This window comes from Leucopleurus acutus (genome assembly GCF_964270905.1).
Source record: "Leucopleurus acutus genome assembly, chromosome: 1".
Lineage (NCBI taxonomy): Eukaryota > Metazoa > Chordata > Mammalia > Artiodactyla > Delphinidae > Leucopleurus > Leucopleurus acutus.
This window is the reverse complement of record NC_139142.1, coordinates 185,060,870-185,084,327: the sequence shown is the minus strand read 5'-3', so window position 1 is coordinate 185,084,327 and position 23,458 is coordinate 185,060,870. Positions and strand designations below refer to the sequence as shown.

General features: G+C 43.5%; 1 protein-coding gene across 1 annotated transcript in view; it reads left to right on the top strand.

Annotated features, from left to right (window-relative positions):
* The window catches only part of PDSS1 (decaprenyl diphosphate synthase subunit 1), a gene marked incomplete at both ends in the record, with an annotated part of 46,909 nt that overhangs the window by 18,344 nt on the left and 5,107 nt on the right, over positions 1 to 23,458 (top strand). The window contains 4 exons of the mRNA XM_082843639.1: positions 2,773 to 2,884; positions 2,979 to 3,088; positions 19,632 to 19,712; positions 19,813 to 19,926. Of these exons, the coding sequence (XP_082699765.1) occupies positions 2,773 to 2,884; positions 2,979 to 3,088; positions 19,632 to 19,712; positions 19,813 to 19,926 (417 nt within the window). The remainder of the gene's footprint in view (positions 1 to 2,772; positions 2,885 to 2,978; positions 3,089 to 19,631; positions 19,713 to 19,812; positions 19,927 to 23,458) is intronic.

Here is a 23,458-nt window from a genome sequence, read left to right as displayed (position 1 = left end):
CCATTTGAAGCACAAACAAAACATTAATGTGAATGAGTTTTCCTTCTCCATACCTTCCCCGCCCTCAGATGTCTGTAATACCTGGTTCCCACCTGTTTTCTAATCGTATTCAAAGAAGAAATATACCTTCATTATTATCTTTACATGCTGGTTTTTCTTTAGTGCACATGATTTTGTTAAATCTTTTTATTTCCGATTTTAGATGAAAAGGTTTTGTGTCCTATTGACAGAATTCTATACATCAGAATGTTGGTAAAAAAGGGTGGAGTTTCATTTTGGAGAGGCCCTGGGTAACTCTATGACATGTCCTGCAGTCTGCTGTGTCTGTTTTCAGAGCCTGTCCTTAAAGCTTTATACTTGAGCCCTTGGGCAAAGGGGGAGGATTAAGTGAACAAGTTAAGATTTTTCTCCTGACTGGTCCCCTCTTGTGACTGCCTCTGCTGTTGGGGTCCTCCATCCTTTTTTTTTATTATTATTAATTAATTCATTTATTTATTTATGGCTGCATTGGGTCTTTGTTGCTGCGCGCGGGCTTTCTCTAGTTGCGGTGAGCGGGGGCTACTCTTCAACGCGGTGCTTGGGCTTCTCATTGCGGTGGCTTGTTGTAGAGCACGGGCTCTAGGCGCGCAGGCTTCAGTAGTTGTGGCTTGCGGGCTCTAGAGCACAGGCTCAGTAGTTGTGGCACATGGGCTTAGTTGCTCCACGGCATGTGGGATCTTCCCGGACCAGGGCTCGAACCCGTGTCCCCTGAATTGGCAGGCAGATTCTTAACCACTGCGCCACCAGAAAAGTCCCGGGGGCCTCCTTTGGAAGACTGTGTTTACACTGTCACCTGCCTCTTTCTGCTGCAAGGCTGGTCTGCCCTGCATGGGGCCACCTGCTAGTCTCCCCTTTTTTGCCCGTCAAACAAAACTGCTGTGTTACCAATGAAAATCCATTCGTACAGCACCTCCTCCATGAACCCTCATTCCCCTGTCTGGGTCCCTATCCCTTCTTTCCCTTAACCCCTCACCCCAGCCATCCCCAGTGTGGCAGCTTTAGTTCCAAATGCTGGAAGCTTTTGGCCTCTGGGATCCCCAGGGCCAGAGAGGAAAGAGGCAAAAGCCTAGGGATCCTGAGCCCTCAGCTACTAATGATGTAGGGTGGATGATGGATGTGTGTATACCTATAAATCATAATGTGTACAATAACTTTATATTTTTTATTTTATTTATTTTTGGCTGCATTGGGTCTTCGTTGCTACGTGTGGGCTTTCTCTAGTTGAGGCGAGTGGGGGCTACTCTTCGTTGCGGTGGGCAGACTTCTCATTGCAGTGGCTTCTCTTGTCGCAGAGCACGGGCTCTAGATGTGCGGGCTTCAGTAGTTGGGGCACATGGGCTCAGTAGTTGTGGCTCGTGGGCTCTAGAGCACAGGCTCAGTAGTTGTGGCGCACAGGCTCAGTAGTTGTGACGCACAGGCTTAGTTGCTCCGTGGCATGTGGGATCTTCCCGGAAAGGGATTGAACCCGTGTCCCCTGCATTGACAGGCAGATTCTCAACCACTGCGCCACCAGGAAAGTCCTACAATGACATTATAAATGTATATTTACATTTACATCAAGATACCTTATACAGTATATGTTATATAAAATGACTAGTTGGTAAACATACTGAACATCACTAATTTTAGATACTAGAGAACTAACAGACAATAAAAACTTGGGACTTCCCCGGTGGTCCAGCAGTTAAGACTCCACGCTTCCACTGCAAGGGGCATGGGTTCAGTCCCTAGTTGGGGAACTAAGATCCCACATGCCACACGGTGCAGCCAAAAACAAAAACAACAAATAAAAAAACTTAAAATGTGGTTATGTTGCAAATTCTGTGGATTCAAATTCCACAAACTCTATCATTTAGAACTACTCTATAACACCTATCCATATCTTTAAGTATGCAAATTAGTGTATTTGAGTACAGCATGTAATTCGGTCATGAATAACTTATAATTAGTTGCAAATACAATGCAGACGTTTGTTCACAATCTAAAGAAGATTGGGAAAATACTGATTGGTGTTCAGTGAAAAAAAATATTTTGTCCTGGAATGAGGGGCAGTGTAATAGCGTTCTAAGAGCATTGAACTTGGAGCCAAGATTCCTTGGTTTAGTTTTCATTGAGAGAAGCATGGGTTGGGCCGTGCACTGGTGCGTACTAAGTACTAGCTGGATAATTCCCGCTACATGCCCTTAGGAGTTGGGTAAATAGGAAAAATGTGGGAAGACAGCAATATCCAAGGGGTGCTGTGCTCACAGAAGATCAGAGTGAGGGATCTGAGTGAACTTCCTGCAGGTGCCGCCTGAGCTAATTCTGCACATGAGTCTGCCAGGTGATGAAGGGGAAGGACTCTTTTGAGCAGAAGAAACAGTAAGTGCAAAGGCACAGCCACATAGTTTGATGGGAGAGCGAATGGTCCAGCGTAACTAAATGAAGGCAGTGACATTTTGCTGGGGCTAGGGATGAAGCCAGAGGGTCAGGTACTTCCGTCTCTAGGCATTCATTTCTTCAGCTCTGAACTGGAGAGGCAGACTGGGTCATCTCTGAGAGCGCATCCAGTTCAAACAGCATCCCAAATCTGTAGCTGATTATAACGTAATCCTGCTGAGGAAGAGGAAGGGGAAAAACATATCCAGGATGACCCCCTCCCTACCTCCCATCCTGTTTCTCTTCTGAGAAGTTAACTTCATTGTTGGCTCCGATGCTCAGATATTTTTCTCTGAAAGTTTTCTTCTCTTCTAGGCTGTCCTTGCTGGCGATTTAATTCTTTCTGCAGCATCGATAGCTCTGGCACGAATTGGAAATACAACTGTTGTATCTATTTTAACCCAAGTGATTGAAGATTTGGTGCGTGGTAGGTTAATTCTGACTTTTCTTCTTTTTTATTCAATCTTATTTTTTTGCCAAGCAAAAAAAAACCCTCACATGACCACTTTCCTTTTTTATAGGTGAATTTCTTCAGCTCGGGTCAAAAGAAAATGAAAATGAAAGATTTGCACACTACCTTGAAAAGACGTTCAAGAAGACTGCAAGTCTGATAGCCAACAGTTGTAAAGCAGTATGTACGTTCTGTCTCTTTTCAAGTTAAAAACAAACAAACAAACCTCCTAGTTCTTTCTTGGGAGTTAATTCTCCTAGAAAAAATTTCACTGGAGAACCTTAAAATAGTAACCGAAATCCCAAGAGGTCATTGAGAAAAGAATTGCATCCCCAGACAGTGGAGAACTTCTGCTGAGGATTCCATTTTTGTTGTCTTCTTTTGCTATGCAAACATCAACTTTTCATCTTTCCTCCCAAGAATTGAATCAAAATAAGCTTTATAATATATTCCCCAATCTAATTTCCAAATGGTATAACATTTTTTTAAATTAATTTATTATTTTTGGCTGTGTTGGGTCTTTGTTGCTGCATGTGGGCTTTCTCTAGTTGCGGTGAGCAGGGGTGGTGTACGGGCTTCTCATTGTGGCGGCTTCTCTTGTTGCAGAGCAAGGGCTCTAGGCCTGCCGGCTTCAGTAGTTGTGGCACGTGGGCTCAGTAGTTGTGGCTCGTAGGCTCTGGAGGGCAGGCTCAGTAGTTGTGGTGCATGGGCTTAGCTGCCCTGTGGCATGTGGGATCTTCCCAGACCAGGGATCAAACCCGTGTCCCCTGCGTTGGCAGGCAGATTCTTAACCACTGTGCCACCAGAGAAGTCCCTAAATGGTATAACATTTTGAACAACTTATCGTAAATAGTTACTCTTGTGATTATCACACACACTGTTTCTTACGTTTTACGTATAAAAAGTAATGAAGTGCTGTGTTCTTAAGTATAATATTGACCTGGGAGAAAATATATAACTATCCGATTGTACTAGTGTTCTATATACTTCTTTTATGAGTAGCAGATCCTCCCAGTTATATGAAATATAGACAAGCCATTTTCCTTCCGAGTATAAATTGAGTGTGAACCATAACTTTTTTTACCCCTTGCTTTCTCTTTGGCCTTCCCTCTACTCTTCGCATAGTTTTTCTTTTAAAAAATCAGTTAGTATTATCCTTAATCTGTAGACTAAACTGTGGTATTCACTGCTAGCCCATGAATGAGAGACAATTCTCTCCATAGAATTGTTCATCTGACTGTCTCTCAGCCTAGCAGATATAAATGAGATGAAAACTGGGCAAGTAAGAGTCCCTTGTAATTAAAGCAACAAGAAAGGAAGACTTCTAAGGGCCAAATGTCAGTTGCTGTCATGATACATAATTACATAATTATGTTATGTAATAATTATGCCATAATTACAGTTAAAGAGAGCTTTTTCTCAGGCCTCTCAGGTGAAAAAGTCCTTTGCCAATAGTGCCTCTATTTGGAAAAGTGTCAAGAAATGTGTAACTGTAAGCCAGAAAAGAATGAGAGCAACATTTCTTCCTAAAAAGACCTAAGTGAAACCCTAAGGAATGTGAATTATGTAGAACATGCTGGCCACAATCTCAGCCATTTTTGTCTTTTTATTGAAAGAGCATTTTCTTTTTTTTATTATTATTATTTCCAAGAAATTGCGAGTGTAGCTTTCTAAAAAAAGAGAGACAGACAACAATATGATAGACACTAGAAAGCTAAATAAAAGAATAACTGATTTAAAATGGGGGCCATAAAGCTGTGACCTTAATCCTTCATTGGATTTTGATGCCAAAATCTCCATGAAGATGAAGACCCATCCTCATAAGGCACATTACTGTGTTAGGGGAAGCTCAGTAACAACTTCACAGGCCTGAGACTGCAGTTAGAAGCACTAGCAGGTAGTGGGGCTGTTGGAACTGGAAAACCTGAGGGTCATTGTCCACACAGGCCCAGGGCAGCAGCGTGGCACGGGAGCCAGAATATGAACTAGTGCACTCAGTGATCGAGTCCTGCAAGGGCCCGCAGAAGTGGAGCCACGTCATCAAGGAAAGACTTAATTCACTCTCCTCTGCTTAGGAAGCCAAGACAGGATAGCACGTGTATTCGCTTATAAAGAGGACCTCATCCTTCACAGATTAGCAAGTTAAAAGTGGACTTGCATATTAATATGGCCCGAACCTCGTTAAAAATGAAATGTTTTATACTGTCCACTAGGAGGCATGCTGGCATCACCCCAGAACTACCCACTTTTCATGCGATTTATTCCTAAGCTCCAGAGCTGTTGGAATAATAAAGCAGAATCTTAGTGTGAGCTCTCTGAATAAAAGTTTCTATATTTAAGTGCCTATGGGTAGAGATGTTCCAGAGGTGTTATATATTCAGAATTGCTATGTTTGTGCAATCTTGCTACTTAAAACGCAAAGACGTGAGCTCTGAAAGAACGCATGCAAAGCAAATTAGAGATGCCAAAAGGAAGGAGTAAGGAGAATTTAAACATCAGAATCATTATAGCAGAACTAATGGAATTCCAAGATGTTAGGGGAATTTGAAGGAAACTTAATAGCTTAAAATTCATTGTCCTAAGAGCTATTTAATGGAAAATAGTATTAAGATTAAGAGAGGGCTGTTTAGGATTGCTTTGGGACACTGATTGATGTTAAAAATAGAAGTAATCTTGAAAGATGATTGGCTCCTTGTTTCTACACATAGTCATGCAAAATACGTTGTGTAGCTTACCAATGAACACTATGCCTCGTTCCCCAGAAAATCTGATGGGAATGAGACCAGAGGGGTGGCCCATCCGGTGTTACTCAGTCAGACAGTAGCTGAGCTGGGATTTGAACCCAGAACTGGGTATGATAATCCTGCAGATTCATGTATTTTTCTCATTTCTTTCTGAATTTCTTTTCTCTCGAGTGCTGCATGTGGCCTGGAATCAGTTGACTGTCTTCCTGTTACCTCATTTTCAAAGCTACAGAGGGCCACCACAGAATTTTGGTTTGTGGGTCATATCTGCTGAACACCTATTTTTGGTTATGATATTCTTATCTAATCTACAAATAGACCTTATTCACATTTTAACAGTTGTTGTAATATTGTTATATCAGTAACAAATGGGAAAATTTTTTTCTGGCCCAGGATCTCATGTGGCATTTAGTTGTCAAGAATCTTTTTTTGTTTGTTTGTTTTTGTTTTTTGCGGTACGTGGGCCTCTCACTGCTGTGGCCTCTCCCGCCGTGGACCACAGGCTCCGGATGCGCAGGCCCAGCGGCCATGGCCCACGGGCCCAGCCGCTCCGCGGCACGCGGGATCCTCCCAGACCGGGGCACGAACCTGTGTCCTCTGCATCGGCAGGCAGACTCTCAACCACTGCGCCACCAGGGAAGCCCTTCTTTTTTTTTTTTAATTGAATTATAGTTCATTTGTAGTATAGTTGTGTTAGTTTCAGGTGTACAGCAAAGTGATTCAGTAATATCTGCATCAGATTATTTCCACCATAGGTTATTATAAGATATTGCATATAATTCCCTGTGCTGTACAGTAAATCCTGTTGCTCATCTGTTTTACTTATAGTAGTTTGTATCTGTTAATCCCATACTCCTAATTTATCCCTGCACCCTATGGTAAACATAAGTTTGTTTTCTATATCTGTGAGTCTGTTTCTGTTTTGTATATAGATTGATTTGTATTGATTTTTAGGTTTCACATATAAGCGATATCATATATTTGTCTTTCTCTGACTTACTTCACTTAGTATAATATTCTCTAGGTCCATGCAAATGGCAATATTTCATTCTTTTTTGTGGCTGAGTAATATTCCACTGTATATATATACACCACATTTTCTTAAACTGATCGTCTCTTGATGGGCACTTGGGTTGCTTCCATGCCTTGGCTATTGTAATAGTGCTGCTATGAACATTGGCATACATGTATCTTTTTGAAATAGAGTTTTCATCTTTTCTGGATATACGCCCAGAGTGGGATTGCTGGATCATATGATAGCTCTATTTTTGTTTTTTAAGGAACCTCCGTACTGTTTCCATAGTGGCCTCACCAATTAACATTCCCACCAACAGTTCCCTTTTCTCCACACCCTCTCCAGCATTTATTTGTAGCTTTTCTGATGAAGCCCATTCTGACTGGTGTGAGGTGATACCTCATTGTGGTTTTGATTTGCATTTCTCTAATTAGTGATGTTGAGCATCTTTTCATGTGCCTGTTTGTGATCTCTGTGTCTTCTTTGGAGAAATGTCTATTTAGGTCTTCTGCTCATTTTTTGATTGGGTTGTTTGTTTTTTTGATACTGAGTTGTATGAGCTCTTTGTATATTTTGGATATTGACCCCTTAATGGTCACATCATTTGCAAATATTTTCTTCCAGTCCATAGTTGTCTTTTCTTTTTGTTGATGATTTCCCTTACAGTACTGTGCAAAAGCTTTTAAGTTTGATTAAGTCTCATTTGTTTACTTTTGCTTTTATTTCTTTTGCCTTGGGAGACTCATCTAAGAAGATATTGCTGTGATTTATGTCTAAGAATTTTTTGCCTATGTTCTAGGAGTTTTATGGTGTCATGTCTTATATTTAGGTCTTTAAACTATTTTGAGTTTATGTTTGTATATGGTGTGAGGGAGTGTTCTAATTTCCTTGATATACATGTAGCTGTCCAGCTTTCTCATCACCATTTGTTGAAGAGACTACCTTTTCTCCATTGTATATTCTTGCTTCCTTTGTTGTAGATCAACTGACCATAGGTGTGTGCGTTTATTTCTGGGTTCTCTATCCTGTTCCGTTGATCTATCTGTTTTTGTGCCAATACCATGTTGTTTTGCTACTGTATCTTTGTAGTAGTATTGTCTGAAGTCTGGAAGGGTTATGCCTCCAGCTTTGTTCTTTTTCCTCAGGATTGCTTTGGCAGTTCTGGGTCTTTTGTGGTTCCATGTAAATCTTAGGATTAGTTGTTCCAGTTCTGTGAAAAATGTCGTGGGTATTTTGATAGGGATTGTATTACATTTGTAGATTGCTTTGGATAGCGTGGCCATTTTAAGAATATTAATTCTTTCAATTCGAGACTGGGATATGTTTCTATTTCTTTGAATCATCTTCAGTTTCCTTTATCAATGTTTTATAGTTTTCAATGTATTGATTTTTCACCTCCTTGGTTAAGTTTATTCCTAAGTTGGTTTGGGTTTTTTTTTTTTCTTTATGATGTGATTTTAAATGAGTTTTTGTTTTGTTTTGTTCTGTTCTGTTTTTTTTACTTTTTCTGATATTTCATTGTTAGTGTAAAGAAATGCAACAGATTTCTTTTTATTAATCTTGTATCCTGCTACTGTGCTGAATTCATTTATTAGTTCTAATAGTTTTTATGTAGCATCTTTAGCATTCTCTATATAGAGTATCATGTCATCTGCAAATAGAGACAGTTTTACCTCTTCTCTTCCAATTTGGATACCTTTTATTATTTTTTTTCTTGCCTGATTGCTGTGGCTAGGACTTCCAATACTATGTTGAAGAGAAGTGGTGAGAGTGGGCATCCCTGTCAAGTTCCTGAATTTAGTGGGAAGGCTTGCAGCTTTTCACCATTGAGCATTATGTTGGCTGTGGGTTTGATGTAAATGGCTTTCATTATGTTTAGATATGTTCCCTCTGTATCCAGTTGGTGAGAGTTTTTATCATGAATGGATGTTGAATTTTATCAAATGCTTTTTCTGCATTTATTGAGGTGATCATGTGGTTTTTGTCTTTTCTTTTGTTAATGTGATGTATCATATTGATTAATTTGCATATGTTGAACCATCTTTGCAACCCTGGAATGAATCCAACTTGATTGTGGTATATAATCTTTTTTATGTATTATTGAATTTGGTTTGTAATATTTGTTGAGGATTTTTGCATCTATATTCATCAAAGATATTGGTCTGGGGCTTCCCTGGTGGCGCAGTGGTTGAGAGTCCGCCTGCCGATGCAGGGGACACGGGTTTGTGCCCCAGTCTGGGAAGATCCCACATGCCGCAGCGCGGCTAGGCCCGTGAGCCATGGCCGCTGAGCGTGCGCGTCCGGAGCCTGTGCTCAGCAATGGGAGAGGCCACAACAGTGAGAGGCCCATGTACCCCCCCCCCAAAAAAAAAGATATTGGTCTGTAATTTTCTTTTTTTATTGTGTCTTTGTCTGGTTTTGGTGTAAGGGTGATGGTGGTTTCATAGAATGACTTTGGGAGTGTTCCCTTCTCTTTAGTCTTTTGGAATAGTTTGAGAAGGATAGGTGTTAAGTTCTTCTTTGTATGTTTGGTCGAATTCCTCAATGAAGCAATCCAGTCCTTGACTTTTGTTTGCAGGGAGTTTTTTTTTTTTTTACTACAGATTCTGTTTCACTTCTAGTGATTGGACTGTTCAAATTATCTGTTTCGTCTTAACTTAGTTTTGGCAGGCTGTATGCTTCTAGAAACTTGTCCATTTCTTCTGGGTTGTCCAATTTGTTGGCATAACTGTTCATAGTATTTTCTTATGATTTTTAGTATTTCTGTGATATCGGTTATAACTTCTCTTCTTTCATTTCTTATTTTGTTTATTTGGGTCCTCTCTTTTCTTCTTGGTGATTCCTGGCTAGAGGCTTGTTGATATTGTTTATCTTTTCAAAAAACCAGCTCATGGTTTTATTGATTTTTTAAAAAAATAAAATTTTTAATTTATTTTTGGCTGCATTGGGTCTTCGTTGCTCTGTGGGCTTTCTCTAGTTGTGGTGAGCAGGAGCCACTCTTCGTTGCAGTGCATGGACTTTTCATTATGGTGGCTTCACTTGTTGCGGAGCATGGACTCTAGGCACGCGGGCTTCAATAGTTGTGGCATGCAGGCTCAGTAGTTGTGGCTCGCGGGCTCTAGAGCGCAGGCTGAGTAGTTCTGGAGCACAGGCTTAGTTGCTTCATAGCATGTGGGCTCTTCCCAGACCGGGACTCGAACCCATGTCCCCTGCATTGGTAGGTGGATTCTTTTTTTCTTTTTTTTTTTTTTTTGCGGTACACGAGCCTCTCACTGTTGTGGCCTCTCCCGTTGCAGAGCACAGGCCCCGGACGCGCAGACTCAGCGGCCATGGCTCATGGGCCTAGCCGCTCCGCGGCATGTGGGATCTTCCCAGACCAGGGCACGAACCCGTGTCCCCTGCATCGGCAGGTGGACTCTCAAACACTGCGCCACCAGGGAAGCCCAGTAGGTGGATTCTTAACCACTGTGCCACCAGGGAAGTTCCTATTGATACTTTAATCTCTATTTTATTTTTTTCTTCTCTGATCTTTATATTTCTTTTCTTCTGCTGACTTTGGGTTTTGTTTGTTCTTTTTCTAATTATTTTAGGTGGTAGTTTAGTTTGAGATTTTTCTTATTTCTTGAGGAAGGCCTGTATCACTATGAACTTCCCTCTAAGAACTGCTTTTGTTGCATCCTGTAGATTTTTGTAAGGTTGTCTTTTCATTTTTGTTTGTCTTGAGGTATTTTCCGATTTCCTCTTTGATTTCATCATTGGCCCATTGGTTTTTCAGTAGCATGTTGTTTAGTCTCCATGTGTTCATTTTATTCCCCCTTTTTCTTTCTGTGGTTGATTTCTAGTTTCATAATGTTGTGGCCAGAAAACATGCTTGAAATAATTTCTGTCCTCTTAAGTTTGTTGAGGCTTATCTTGTGTCCTGGTATGTGGTCTGTTCCTAGAGAATGTTCCATGCATGCTTGAGAAGAATGTGTATTCTGGGTTTTTTTTAGATGCAGTGTCCTGTAGATATCAATTAAGTTCAACTGGTCTGTTGTGTGATTTAGGACCTCTGTTGCCTCATTGATTTTCTGTCTGGAAGATCTGTCCATTGATGTCATTGGGGTGTTAAAGTCTCCTACTATTATTGTATTCCTGTCAGTTTCTCCCTTTATGTCTGTTAGTATTTGTTTTATGTATTTAGGTGCTCTTATATAGGGTGGATATGTGTTAGCAACTGTAATATCTTCTTGTATTGATCCCTTTATCGTTGTATAATGTCCTTCTTTGTCTTTCTTTATACACTTTGTTTTAAAGCCTGTTTTAATTTGAATATTGCTATGCTTTCTTTCTTGTCCTTCCCATTTGTATGAAATGTCTTTTTTCATCCCCTCATTTTGAATCTGTGTGTCTTTCGCTCTGAAGTGAGTCCCTTGTAGGCAGTATATTGTAGGTTTTTGGGTTTTTTTTGTTTTTATCCGTTCTGCCATTCTGTGTCTTGATTGGAGCATTTAGTCCATTGACATTTAAAGTAATTATTGACAAGTATGTATTTAGTACCATTTTAAACCTTGTTTTCCAGTTGATTTTGTAGTTCTTTTTTTTTTTTTTTTTTTTTTTGCGGTATGCGGGCCTCTCACTGCTGTGGCCTCTCCCATTGCGGAGCACAGGCTCCAGACGCGCAGGCTCAGCGGCCATGGCTCACGGGCCCAGCCGCTCCGCGGCATGTGGGATCTTCCTGGACCGGGGCACGAACCCGTGTCCCCATGCATCGGCAGGCGGACTCTCAACCACTGCGCCACCAGGGAAGCCCGATTTTGTAGTTCTTGTTTGATAATTTCTTCTTTTTGTTTTTCCTTTTGTGGTTTCATGGTTTTCTTTTGTATTATGCTTGAGTTCCTTTCTTTTTTGGTTTTTGTGAATCTGTTGTATGTTTTTGATTTGTGGTTACCCTGGTGTTCAAGTATGTAGACTCATAACAGTATCTACTTACTTTAGACTGATAGGTTCAAATACATTCTGAAAGAGCTATATTTTTTCGCTCCTGTCTCCCACATTTTGTGATTTTGATGTCCTATTTTACATCTTCATGTTCATCGTTTTGCAGTTAATTGTAGTTATAATCACTTTTACAGAATTTTTTGATTGTTTTTTAATCTGTGTGCTGTCTTATTTAAGTGATCTTCAGTCCTTTTATATATTTGCCTTTCCTATTGTGTTTTTCTCTTTCCTATAGATTCTTGCTTCTTTTCTATTTAGAGAAAGCCTTTCAATATTTCTTTTAGGGTAGGTTTAGTATTGATGAGCTCTTTTAGTTTTTGCTTGTCTGAAAAATTCATTCTCTCTCCTTCTATTCTAAATGATAATCTTGCTGATTAAAGTACCCTAGATTGTGGGTTTTCCCTCTCAGGACTTTGAATATATCATGTCACTCCCTTCTGGCCTGCAGAGATTCTGCAGAGAAATCAGCTGATAGCCTTATATGGGGGTTCCCTTGTAACTGACTCTGTTTTTCTCTTGCTGCCTTCAGAATTCTCTCTTTAGCTTTAACTTTTGCCATTTTAATTGTGATATGTTTTGTTGTAGGTCTGTTTGGGTTCATCTTGTTTGGGATTATTTGTGTTTCCTGTACATGGCTATCTATTTCCTTCTTTAGGTTTGGGAAGTTTTCAGCCATAATTTTTTGAAATGCATTTTTGGTCCCCTTCTCTCTCTCTTCTCCTTCAGGAACCCCTATTATGCATAGGTTGGCACACTTTATATTATCCCATAGATCTCGTATGTTGCTTTCATTTTTTTTCATTTGTCTTTCTGTGTGCTGTTCTGATTGGGTGATATCCATTATTCTGTCTTCCAGATCACATATTTGTTCTGTGTCATTTAGTCTGCTTCTAGATTGTTTTTTATCTTGATAAATGATGTGTCTAATTTTGATTGGTCCCTCTTTACAGTTTCTAGTTCCTTGTTACGGTGATCTGCATTTCTTTCAATAGTTTTTCTTAACTCCTTTAGCATTCTTATTACCTCCTTTTTGAACTCAGGGTCTAGTAGACTGGTGAGCTCTGTTTTATTGGTTGTTTTTTCAGGGTATTTCTCTTGTTCTTTTGGGAGTAATTCCTCTGCTTTTTCAATTTCACTTAACTTTCTCTGTTTCTACGAATTTAGGAGAATCAGTTGTCTACTGTGGTCTTCAAGGGGTGCTTTTATGTAGACTGTGAGTCCAGTATTTTTGGTGTGAGGCCTGTGTTTGGTGTGGATGCCAGCCGTGTCTTTCCTCAGAGTGTGCTGGCTATTGTCCCCTTGATAAGGGGTGTGATTGGTGTTGTGGTGACCAGAGCCTGCACTGGAAGTTGGGCGGGACCTCCTCTTTGCTCTGTGGCTGTCACAGCCCTGTCAGGGGCAAGGTCTGCTCCACAGGTGTTGGAGTAGGTGCCCTAAGGGTTGGGTTCAGTAAGGCTCTGCTGCCCTTGAGAGTGTGCTCTGTTCCAAAGGAGGTGAGTGCTGAAGCAGGTGAGGCCCATGTGGCCACCATGAAACTATGCGCCACCAGTGCAGGCATCTGCACCTCTGCCCAGAAGCAGCCCAAGGTCATGTCCCTTTCTCTGTTGTGTTTTTCCCAGACCTAGTGTTAGGCTGTGGTGTGGAGTGGGCTGGTGCTAAGGGCTGGGGCATTGTGGCTGCAGGTGGCTGTGCTGCTGCCTGGGACTTGATCTGCCTCTCCCAGGACCTGTTGGCCCCAGAACCAGCTCCAAGCTGCGGTGTGGGGCGGGCAAACCAGAGCATAGCTGCTGGGGAATGAATTGCTGCATACTCCTCCCCAGGGGCTGTCCGCCCAAGACGAGCATTTCTGTGGCATCACCCGGTGTGTGCACTAAGTCTGCATACCAAGTCCACCACTGACGGACCCAGCCCCGCTATGTGCACGCAGACAGTGGGCTCTGAGGTTCGGCCTGGACCATGCACCAGGCCCTCCCGGCTGTCTCCATGCAACTAGACCAGGTCCTCTCCAGGACCCGTCCACTCCGTCCTTCTGAGATTCAGTGCCTAGCTGCTGTTTATACTAGTAGCCCCGTCTGGCGTGCGTTTTGGACTGGGAAGTGCGATGAGGTGGCAGGTGTCAGTGCCCATTTTGGCTGTGACTGCTGGTAAGCCCGCACACATGCACTCCTCACGAGCAGAGTCCAGCCCCTCCAGCCCCTCTGTCTGTCCCAGTGGACCTCCCAGCAGACGGGGGGCTCCCCAGGGTGAGGGCCTGCCTTTGTGGACCTCTCCTCCTTCACCATCCCTCCCAGGGGCACCAGTTTCATCCTGATGCCTTTTTTTTTCGGCCTATGCAGTTACATAGAGATCTTTTTTTGTAGCTTTAGTTGTATATGAAATCTTCTGCCAGTTTGCAGTTGGTTTCCTGTGAGAATTGTTCCACATGTCAGTGTATTTTTATGTGTTTGTGGGGGGAGGTGAGCGCCACGTCTTCCTGCTCCGCCATCTTGCTCCCCTGTCTGTCCTGAATCTTCAGTCTCTTCTGACCTGGAACAGTTCCTCAGTCTTGCTTTGCCCTTGTATAACCTTGATATCTTGAAGAGTCCAGGCCGGTTATGTTGTTGAGCCCCTCAGGTTGGTTTGGCTGGTGTTTCTCAAGGTGAGGCCCAAGCTTGTGAATTTGGGGCAGGTACAACAGAAGCAGTGCTGCCCCTTCGGGCCACCACATGGGGAGGCCGGGTGCACCATGGCCCTTTGTCCTGTGACCGGTCCGTTCATTTTGATCACTTGATTAACGTCATGTCTACCAGGTTCTTCCATTTAAGTTGACTGTTCTTCCCTATTTGGGGGAAGTATTTTGAGATTATGTAAATGGTTCTGTTTCATATCAAACTCTGACTCTGCTTTTAACGTCTATTTGTGATTCTTTCCTGAGACAGTTGCCAGATGACGGTTTCATTCCATCATTCCTCCTGCACGTCAATTCTGCAGTAGACTTGGTATTTTATTCTAAGGAAGAGCTCATTCCATCATTCCTCCTGCACGTCACTTCTGCGGTAGACTTGGTATTTTATTCTAAGGAAGAGCTCATTCCATCATTCTTCCTGCACGTCACTTCTGCAGTAGACTTGGTATTTTATTCTAAGGAAGAGCTCATTCCATCATTCCTCCTGCACGTCACTTCTGCGGTAGACTTGGTATTTTATTCTAAGGAAGAGCTCATTCCATCATTCCTCCTGCATGCCAATTCTGCGGTAGACTTGGTATTTTATTCTGAGGAAGAGCTCATCTGTATGGACTCTTGGGTTCTATTTTAGTCTATGGATTGTAACCATTACTGTTATTTTAATGCTCAGTTGTCCCGTATTTGGCCAATGGGAAAGGCCCTTTAACCTGACTCCTGTGTCCTATTAATCTGTCCCTGTCATTCTTTCAGTACTTCCTTAATTTCTGGCAGGAGATGTTCCAAGCTTGTCTTGTCCTCCCCAGCGCTGGGATCCATCATTTCTCCAAGGGGTGCTGGTTCCTTTTGGTGGAGAATGGTATTTAGAAATCAAGACCTGGACACTGGGTATCGTTGCTCCTAGGCTCTCCCAGTGGACAGAGCTAGGGAATTTGTGTGTGTATAATCTCTGTATGTGGATATGTGTATAGCTATGTCTTTCTCTATCCATCTGTGTTTATTCAAACCCCTGAGGTATCATATTTTTATCATACTATAGGTTTCATGATTTATACCAACATTTTGCCTTTCCATACTTGTAACTTCCTTCCCCAAAAGTAAGAAACGTGGACCCCATTCTCTGCAACATATTTATTTGCTCAATCCTAGAATATACCATACGGGGTTAAAAGTTGATGGCTCATATCTCTATGAAAAAACCTAGTAGTTCAGTATTTATAGTTCCTTTTGTCTTTAGCTTGAGGATAACATTGTCACAGTTCTGTTCAAAATTTACCTTTCTCCCTGTCTCGCTGCAGTGGTTTTATTATTTGAAATATGGTTCGGTTCCTTTTTATTCCATTTTAGGGATTCCCTTCCATTCTGACTGATTTTGTGCTTTGGTTTCGAGGTGATTGTTGTTTCTAGCGTGTGAAGCATTAACGTGGCTCCGGAAGTCAAGTGTACAAGAGGTGACTGCCCGCTCATCCCTTTCACCCTGGCCGTACCCGATCCTTTCCACCCACCCTGTAAGTCACCAGTCTCCTTAGTGTCTGCTTCCTCCTTCCTGTGTTTCTTTTTACACAAATGAGCACATAAATGCATGTTATTTCCCCTTCTTTCTTACAACAAAAATCAGTATTATACTCTACTGCTTTCTGTGTTGCTTTTGCATTTGCTTTCTGCAGTTAACAGTATACAGTGGATGTCAGTCCATGCCGATTTGTAGACTCTTCCTCTTTTTAAACAGCTGCATCGTATCCCACCGTGTGGATATGGCATGGTTTACTCAGCATTCCTATATACGGACATCCCGATTTCTGATGTAACTACAAATAACACTGCAGTGACTAAGCTTGTGCAGATGTATTTTTGTGTTGTTAGAGGTGTGCCTTTGGGCTCTGTTTTAAAGTAACGGTGTATGTGGTTTTATTAGAATCTATCAAACGTCCCTCCATGAGGGCTGTGCGTATGCGTTTCCACCAGCAGTTTAGGGGCGGGTCTTGCGTGTTTCCCTACAGCAACACTAACTGAATGTGGCCTCAGACTTTAATATTTGACCGTCTGATAGATGAGAAATGGTATTACAGTGGGGTTTTAATTTACATCTCTCCTGAGTGAAGTGGAACTCCTTTTAAGATCCTTAAGGGCCATTTTTACGTCTTTAATTTTTGTGAATTGTCTACTCATGTCTTTTGCCCATTTTTCTAATGGGTGGTTGGTCTTTTTTCCCTCTCAGTTTTAAAGAGATCTTTACATACTAAGAATATTAGCCCATCATCTGTGATAACTATGTTGAAAATGTTTTCTCACAATATTTTCCATTGGTTTCTGACAACAACCTGTTTTGATATTTTTAATGTAATGGTGGAGCTCCAATAATCTCCATTATTTTTATTATTGTTATTTTTTAAATAATTTATTTTGGCTGCGTTGGGTCTTCGTTGCTGTGCGTGGGCTTTTTCTAGTTGCAGCGAGCAGGGGCTACTCTTCGTTGCGGTGCGCAGGCTTCTCATTGAGGTGGCTTCTCTTGTTGTGGAGCACAGGCTCTAGGCGCGTGGGCTTCAGTAGTTGCGGTGCGTGGGCTCAGTAGCTGTGGCTTGTGGGCTCTAGAGCGCAGGCTCAGTAGTTGTGGTGCATGGGCTTAGTTGCTCTGCGGAATGTGGGATCTTCCTGGACCAGGGATCGAACCCATGTCCCCTGCATTGGTGGCAGATTCTTAACTACTGCGCCACCAGGGAAGTCCCTCCATTATTTTTAATAAGTAATACCACAGTACGTATATTAACTCTTATGGTGGTGTAAACACACCCTTTAAAGATAGAGATGCTTGATAAATGTCAAGTGCTGTGCCCCTGCCAGTGTAAACAGGACTTTCTGACCCTTTTGAGGCAAGGTGTAGGAGAGCCTCCTGAAAGGTGTGGACCTTCCCCCCAAAGACACACGTGTGCACCACGTGGCCTGGCTGCGGGCCTGCTTCAGACAGAACGGTTAGCTGAGCTCTGCTTTCTTTTACCGAATCGCTCTTTGTTCTCCACCCTTCTCCAGAAAGATGTGAGGCATCTCTGTGATGCTAAGGACAAGCAGCATTCATTTCCAGCAGCACGCTTCTTTTCTGTTTTGGGGGTTACATTGCTTCTGCCTTTCCTGGTTGGGTAGGACAGATCCAGACAGTACGCACCTGGGTCGGAGGAGTAGGCCTCTGCAGGGGTGAGGGGTGCTCTTTGCTCTGCACTGCTGGACATCGAGCAGAAATGTCCCTTCCCAGCCTGGGGGCCAGAAGCTGCCCGCTGAGGAGTAGCGGGCTTCTGTGTCTGCACCTGCGAGCCGCAGCGGGCAGCGCAGGCAGACCTCAAGGCTTCATGCGTCCTGGGCCACGTGACTTGGCCTGTCTGAGCCTTGACTTTGAGGCCCATTGGAAGCAGTGTAGCCGAGTGATGAAGAAGAGTCTCTGGAGGAGACCTCCTGGGCTCAGTCCTGACTCCGCCGTCTCCTTGTCCTGCAATGTCTGTCCCCTCTGTGTCTCAGCAGCTGCCTCCTCAGTGAGTTAAAATGGGAGAAATCAGAATAGCGCCCAGCGCGTAGAGCGTGCTCAGTGATTGTTAGCTTTTACTGTCATCAGCCGCAGAAGAAATATTTATGGGATGTTGTGAAATTTAACTAAGATAATGTAAAGTGCTCATCATATATACTCCATAAATTTTAATTCTTTGAGTTTAGAAATAGAATGGAGTTTTTAAAAATCTTTGACTTCTCAGGAAGGAAGTTTGCATTTCTATGCTGCTTTGTGTTGAGGAAACAGCGTTACCCTGTCTACAGAATTGCTTTATGAGTTATTTCTGCCTGGAAGGGGGTGTCATTGTGTTCTGAGCTCAGCGTATCCCAGGCTGCCCAAGCCTTGCCATGCACTCATCCTCTCAGACAACTTGATGCATTTCTTCTTTCAAAATTTCTACACTGTCTCCTGGGTGGTCTCATAGATCCCTCCCTACAGCCTGTGGGTCAGTGCCTGCCGGTGGTAAGGTCTTTGCTGGTGAAAGCAGTTGAGTTTATTATTCACTCAAGTAAGGGGCCGCCTGGCCTTTTATGATGTGCGCTTTTTTATCGAGGATGTGTGGGCAAACATTATACAGGCACAGGCTTCATCCAGTCATCAGAAACCTTCTCAGGGCCGAGCAGGTCCTGTGCTCTGGCTGCAGCAGAGGTGCCTGGACACTCTCCAGGCTCCTGTTTGTGCGTCCGGTGGAGCGGAGGAGGACTGTTCACAGTCACAGCAGGCATACGGAGTTAGAACTAGCTGCCCGGCACTGTGCTGAGCGTTTACAGGTAGCATCACGTGTATTCCTCACGGCAGCCCTCTGCAGTAGGCACTTAAGAGCCGGCGTTTTACAGATGAGGAAACTGAAGCGCAGACTCAGTGACACACAGAGGTCACGTGGTGCCTGTGGGCCAGAAGAGGCCGTCTGGCTCTCTGGGGGTCAGTACAGACCTTCCCTCTCCAGTAGGGGAGTGTCCCTCTCCTCCCCCGCCCCCCATTCTGGTTTTTACCACGTCTGTTCTCTGAAATGTGGCCGGGCCTGCTTTGCATGCTTAGCAGAGCAGCGGGAAACGCACTGAGTGGCCAGTGCCAGCTGGGTTTTTTGGAGTTTTACAGAAGACTTAGAAGTCCTATTTCTCCCCCACTGGAAAGGGGGAATAAAAGGCTTTTATACAGTTACATGACTTCTTATGAGAGAAATATGGAAACAGTAGGAACAGGGGCATGAGACTTGAGGCTATTACAGACACATCAAGAAATAATAGCATTTCAGAATTAAGTGAAATCACCAAAAATTATTATAAGAAAGGACTACAAATGGGGAAATAAACATGGCAACATCCTGTGTACAATTAGATCAGGTTAGATATCTATCCCTAAAACAAGGGTAAGTCGGTAGAAAAATAAAAATAATGCCAACAGTTGGGCGAGGTTTGCTGAGTGCTGGAAGCCAGCATTTCAAATACTGGAGTCTCTTTCATTTGCATGTCAAAAAGGCTGACCAGCAGAACTGGTCTAGTTGTAACTCAGTTTTTTCTGAGCGGTGGGAAAGATGGCTTATCCTGTGAAAGAAGGGGGAAAAGGAGAGTTTTCTTAAAGTTTAAGAAAACAATCTGAGGCTGAAATCCTTTCATTACAAACGTTTGAAACACAGGTACTTTGTACGTGTTTGGTCTCCTGATAGCAGTCTCTCCTGACTGCACATAATCCAGCCTCACTGCCTCTTTTCTAAGAGGAAGGAGGCATGACTCCCCCTCCGGGGCTGCTGCCCTGCCAGCGGCCTATCTCAGGATCCTCTGTTTCAGGTCTCTGTCCTGGGATGCCCTGACCCAGTGGTACATGAAATTGCCTATCAATACGGAAGAAACGTGGGACTCGCTTTTCAGGTTGGTCCGCTGCTTTGTAAGAGTGTGGCCTGTTGGTCCAGCTGGCAGGGTGGCGGGGACACTGGTGTGGTGCTTGTGACAGCCCTTTCTCCCTTTCCAGCTAATAGATGACGTCCTGGACTTCACCTCGTGTTCTGACCGGATGGGCAAGCCGACCTCAGCTGACCTGAAGCTCGGGTTAGCCACCGGTCCCGTCTTATTTGCTTGTCAGCAGGTAGGTTTTTTGGGCTGCATTGGGTTTTCGTTGCTGTGTGCGCAGGCCTTCTCTAGTTGCGGCGAGGGAGGGCTACTCTTTGTTATGGTCCGGGGGCTTCTCATTGTGGTGACTTCTCTTGTTGCGGAGCATGGGCTCTAGGCGCATGGGCTTCAGTAGTTGTGATACACGGGCTCAGTAGTTGTGGCTCACGGGCTTAGTTCTCCGCGGCATGTGAGATCTTCCTGGACCAGGGCTCGAACCTGTGTCCCCTACATTGGCAGGCAGATTCCTAACCACTGTGCCACCAGGGAAGTCCTAGCAGGTAGGTTTTGTGAACTCCCTTGGACACACTGCTGAGAAGCCCTGCAGGACCAGGACCTTCCAGGCATGGCTGATGGGAAGGTTAGATGAGGAGATGGAAAGCATTTCTAAGAGACCACAGCTCCAGATTTGATCCTAGTTCCAGGACTGAGGTGTCCAGGCCAGTCATTCCACGTCTAAACTCTGTCCGTTTCCTTATCTGTAACATTGAGAAGATGACAGCCTTCCTCCCAAGGTCATTGTGAGGATTAAGTGAGATGATGTTCGTGCAGATACTATGTAACTTAAGCACTGTGCACGTAAGGAAGCATTGTGACTCTTTCCGTGTGTTCTGGGCACTGACAAGGCGGATGGTGTCTACATCTTGATGATAGGGCTGGACTTTGGCTGTGCCTCAGAGCCCCTTAAACAGGCACAGGAAGGCCTCCAAGCAGGAGAAATTCTCCAGTTCTAGAAGTTTAATGGGACTGTTTGCTGCTCTCAGAGAGCCTCAGCCATTGCCTCAAAAATGTCAGGAAGTCAGTGGAATGCACTAGAACCACATAATTCCTCCTTTCTCCAGGTTGAGGGGCTGTCAATTAAGGAAGTAAGTTAAGCTACCTTTATATTCTCCTTAATACGGATGAAAAGCTGAGGAGAAGCTGCAGAGATGCTGTGGTGACTTGCAAGGCAGACGTTTCCAGAACCTGCTTTGGCCCCTGGCCACGCTGCTTCTGGCTGTGCCAGATGCTCTTTGAAAGAAGTAGAGCCTTAGCTGGTGTTTGGATAGCTTTTGAATAGATTTTCATCTTAGTGGTATTTAATTTGTTATTGAGCAAAGCAGTAAAGTGGTCATCGCTGTGCCACGAAATCAGAAATTAGCTCTTTGATCTAAAATTGTGTAACTTTTAGTCTTCCGAAGATTTTGCCTCTATTCTTTCTCAAAATTTACAAAGATAAATCATGTCTTCCATAGACCTCGATGATTCCATTTTGATATTACAGAAACCTTGCTTTCGATCAGTTGCTGGTGCAAGAAAGGAGAGGTCATCTTTTAGTCACTATCTAATAGAGCCGTAAACAGGGTGACCCTCTGAGGAGGCTGATGCTTGGGGGCTGGGCCGCTTACCTTGGGCGGCCCAGTAGCGGACAGCAGTCAACCCAGGAACGAGGGCAGGGAATGGAGGTGCTGATGACCAGGCTCTGGGCAGCCTCTCAGGACATTGAGGCAGAGGTGAGAAGTGCAAGGGCTGCTAGGAGTGGCTCCTTTTTCCCACACAGACTGACTCACCCACCCAGAACTCAAGAAGAGTATTCATACGTGTGCCGCGTTCTGGCAAAAATCTGTCAAATCCCCTTGTGTGCATTAAAGCATGAGTGAGGGACTTTTTTTTTTTTTTTTTTTTTTTTTTTTTTACCATTAACCCACAAAAAAGCAGAGGATTCATGAGCCACGTAAACGTAAGGCATCCTCAGATTCGGAAGACAAGGCTGGCTGCCGTGTGCACAGCTGCAGACATGAGTCTGTTCCCCAGGCCCTGGTGAGGAAATGTGAATAAGCAAAACAAGCTGGGCCGGCTGCACTGAGCTGCTGCAGCCCTGGGCTTATCAGGATGCCTGAGGAAGGCACCTTTCCCTGAAGAAGCCTGCATCTACTAAAAAGCCTTGGGGGCTGTGCTGATAGAAATCTTTACAAGTATAAATAATTGTCATGAGCCCCGTGATACTAAGTTAACAGCTGAGTCCTGCTTCAATTTTAAGATGACTGAGAATGCTTGCCTCTTCTGATTGTGTTTCACTACGAACATATTTCAAAAGAAATGCATTTGCTTTTCTCTACACAAAGGAGTATGACTAATTCTGTGTTCAGATACGGAGGGGCAAAGTCGGGGAAATGGACCACTCCTACAGATTGACTTGTCAGTTACCTACAAGAGATTAAAAAATGATGGTTTAAAAAGGCAAGGAAAAGGAACAAACAAAAGCTTCCAGTGTCCCAAACCACAGTTGTGTGTGTATCACTGGGAAATCCCAGCATCACAAGGCACATACTCACCCTCAGCAGACAGCGCTTTTCCTGTCTGTCCAGAAGGCAGCAGGAAAAGGAGTTACAAGGCACATCGTGCAGCCTTAGAAAAGGGACACAAATAAGGCCGAGCACGACGCGGCTCTGGACAGGACTTGTTTCCTAAGCAGACTGATTGTTCTGTCTCACAGCACATGGGCCAAAAGTTAGGTTAGAAACGTCTTAAGTTCTTTTCAACTATAACATCAAGTTTAGGCTCTACAGCAGATTATACTGTCAAAAATTAGGTTCTTGGTCAGAAATTTGTCAAGATTTTGGAGCTAAGATTGATTGGGGTAAAACAAGTCCCCAAAATAACATGAGAACGTGCCATATCTCCATTTAATGAAAATGCATTGTTTTTATAATTGGCAAAGGATTCTTTTGTTTGTTAACTCTGATCTCACAACTCCTTTTTGTGGTAGGTATTATGTGCCTTCTACAAGTAAGAAAGTGATGCTCAAAACTTGGTCAGAATGAAACCTCTGGTAAACGGCACAACAGGCAATTAAACACTCCATGTCTTCAAAGACCAGAGTCGTTTCACCACACGCTGCAGTGTTACTGCCTCTGCTCGTGGCGATCAGCGCAAGTGCCCCATGGGCCTGAGCCCTGGGAGGCCGCCCAGAGCAGAGGACTGGCTGATCCCGCACTGAAAAGGCACTGACGACACTCAGAGGAGTCTCAGTGTCGGCCTTCAGTATTTGTCCTTAACCTGCCCGTTTAGTGGAGTAGTGGCAAGATGTCTGTCATCTTTCTCCATAGGTAGGTGAGTTTCGTTTGCAGATTAGATAAATTAATCTTTGAACTTTTCTGCTTATGAACATGGAGTTTCACTGGACCAAGACAAGCAGCCTTGGGAAACCACTTTCCCTATTTAGCATGCTGGGTTGTCTTGAAATTGGAGTTTGTTGATAGAAAGTCCCTCTGTCTGGAATTCACTATTTTTGACCTCTCTCTGAGGGGGTTTCTTGACAACAGGGTATTTAAGAAAAGCTTCTGGATTGCTGGGAGGTCCCAGAGATGACTGTCCTTCCAGGTATATGTGTACACATACTGTCTATAAAAACAAAAACCTTATGTTAAAGTAAACCTTTAAAGAATAGAGATTGGATTTCAAGATCTTCAGAAACCAAATGGAAGTGTTTTCTTTTTTTGGTGAGATTCCATTAGTTCCCAGATACC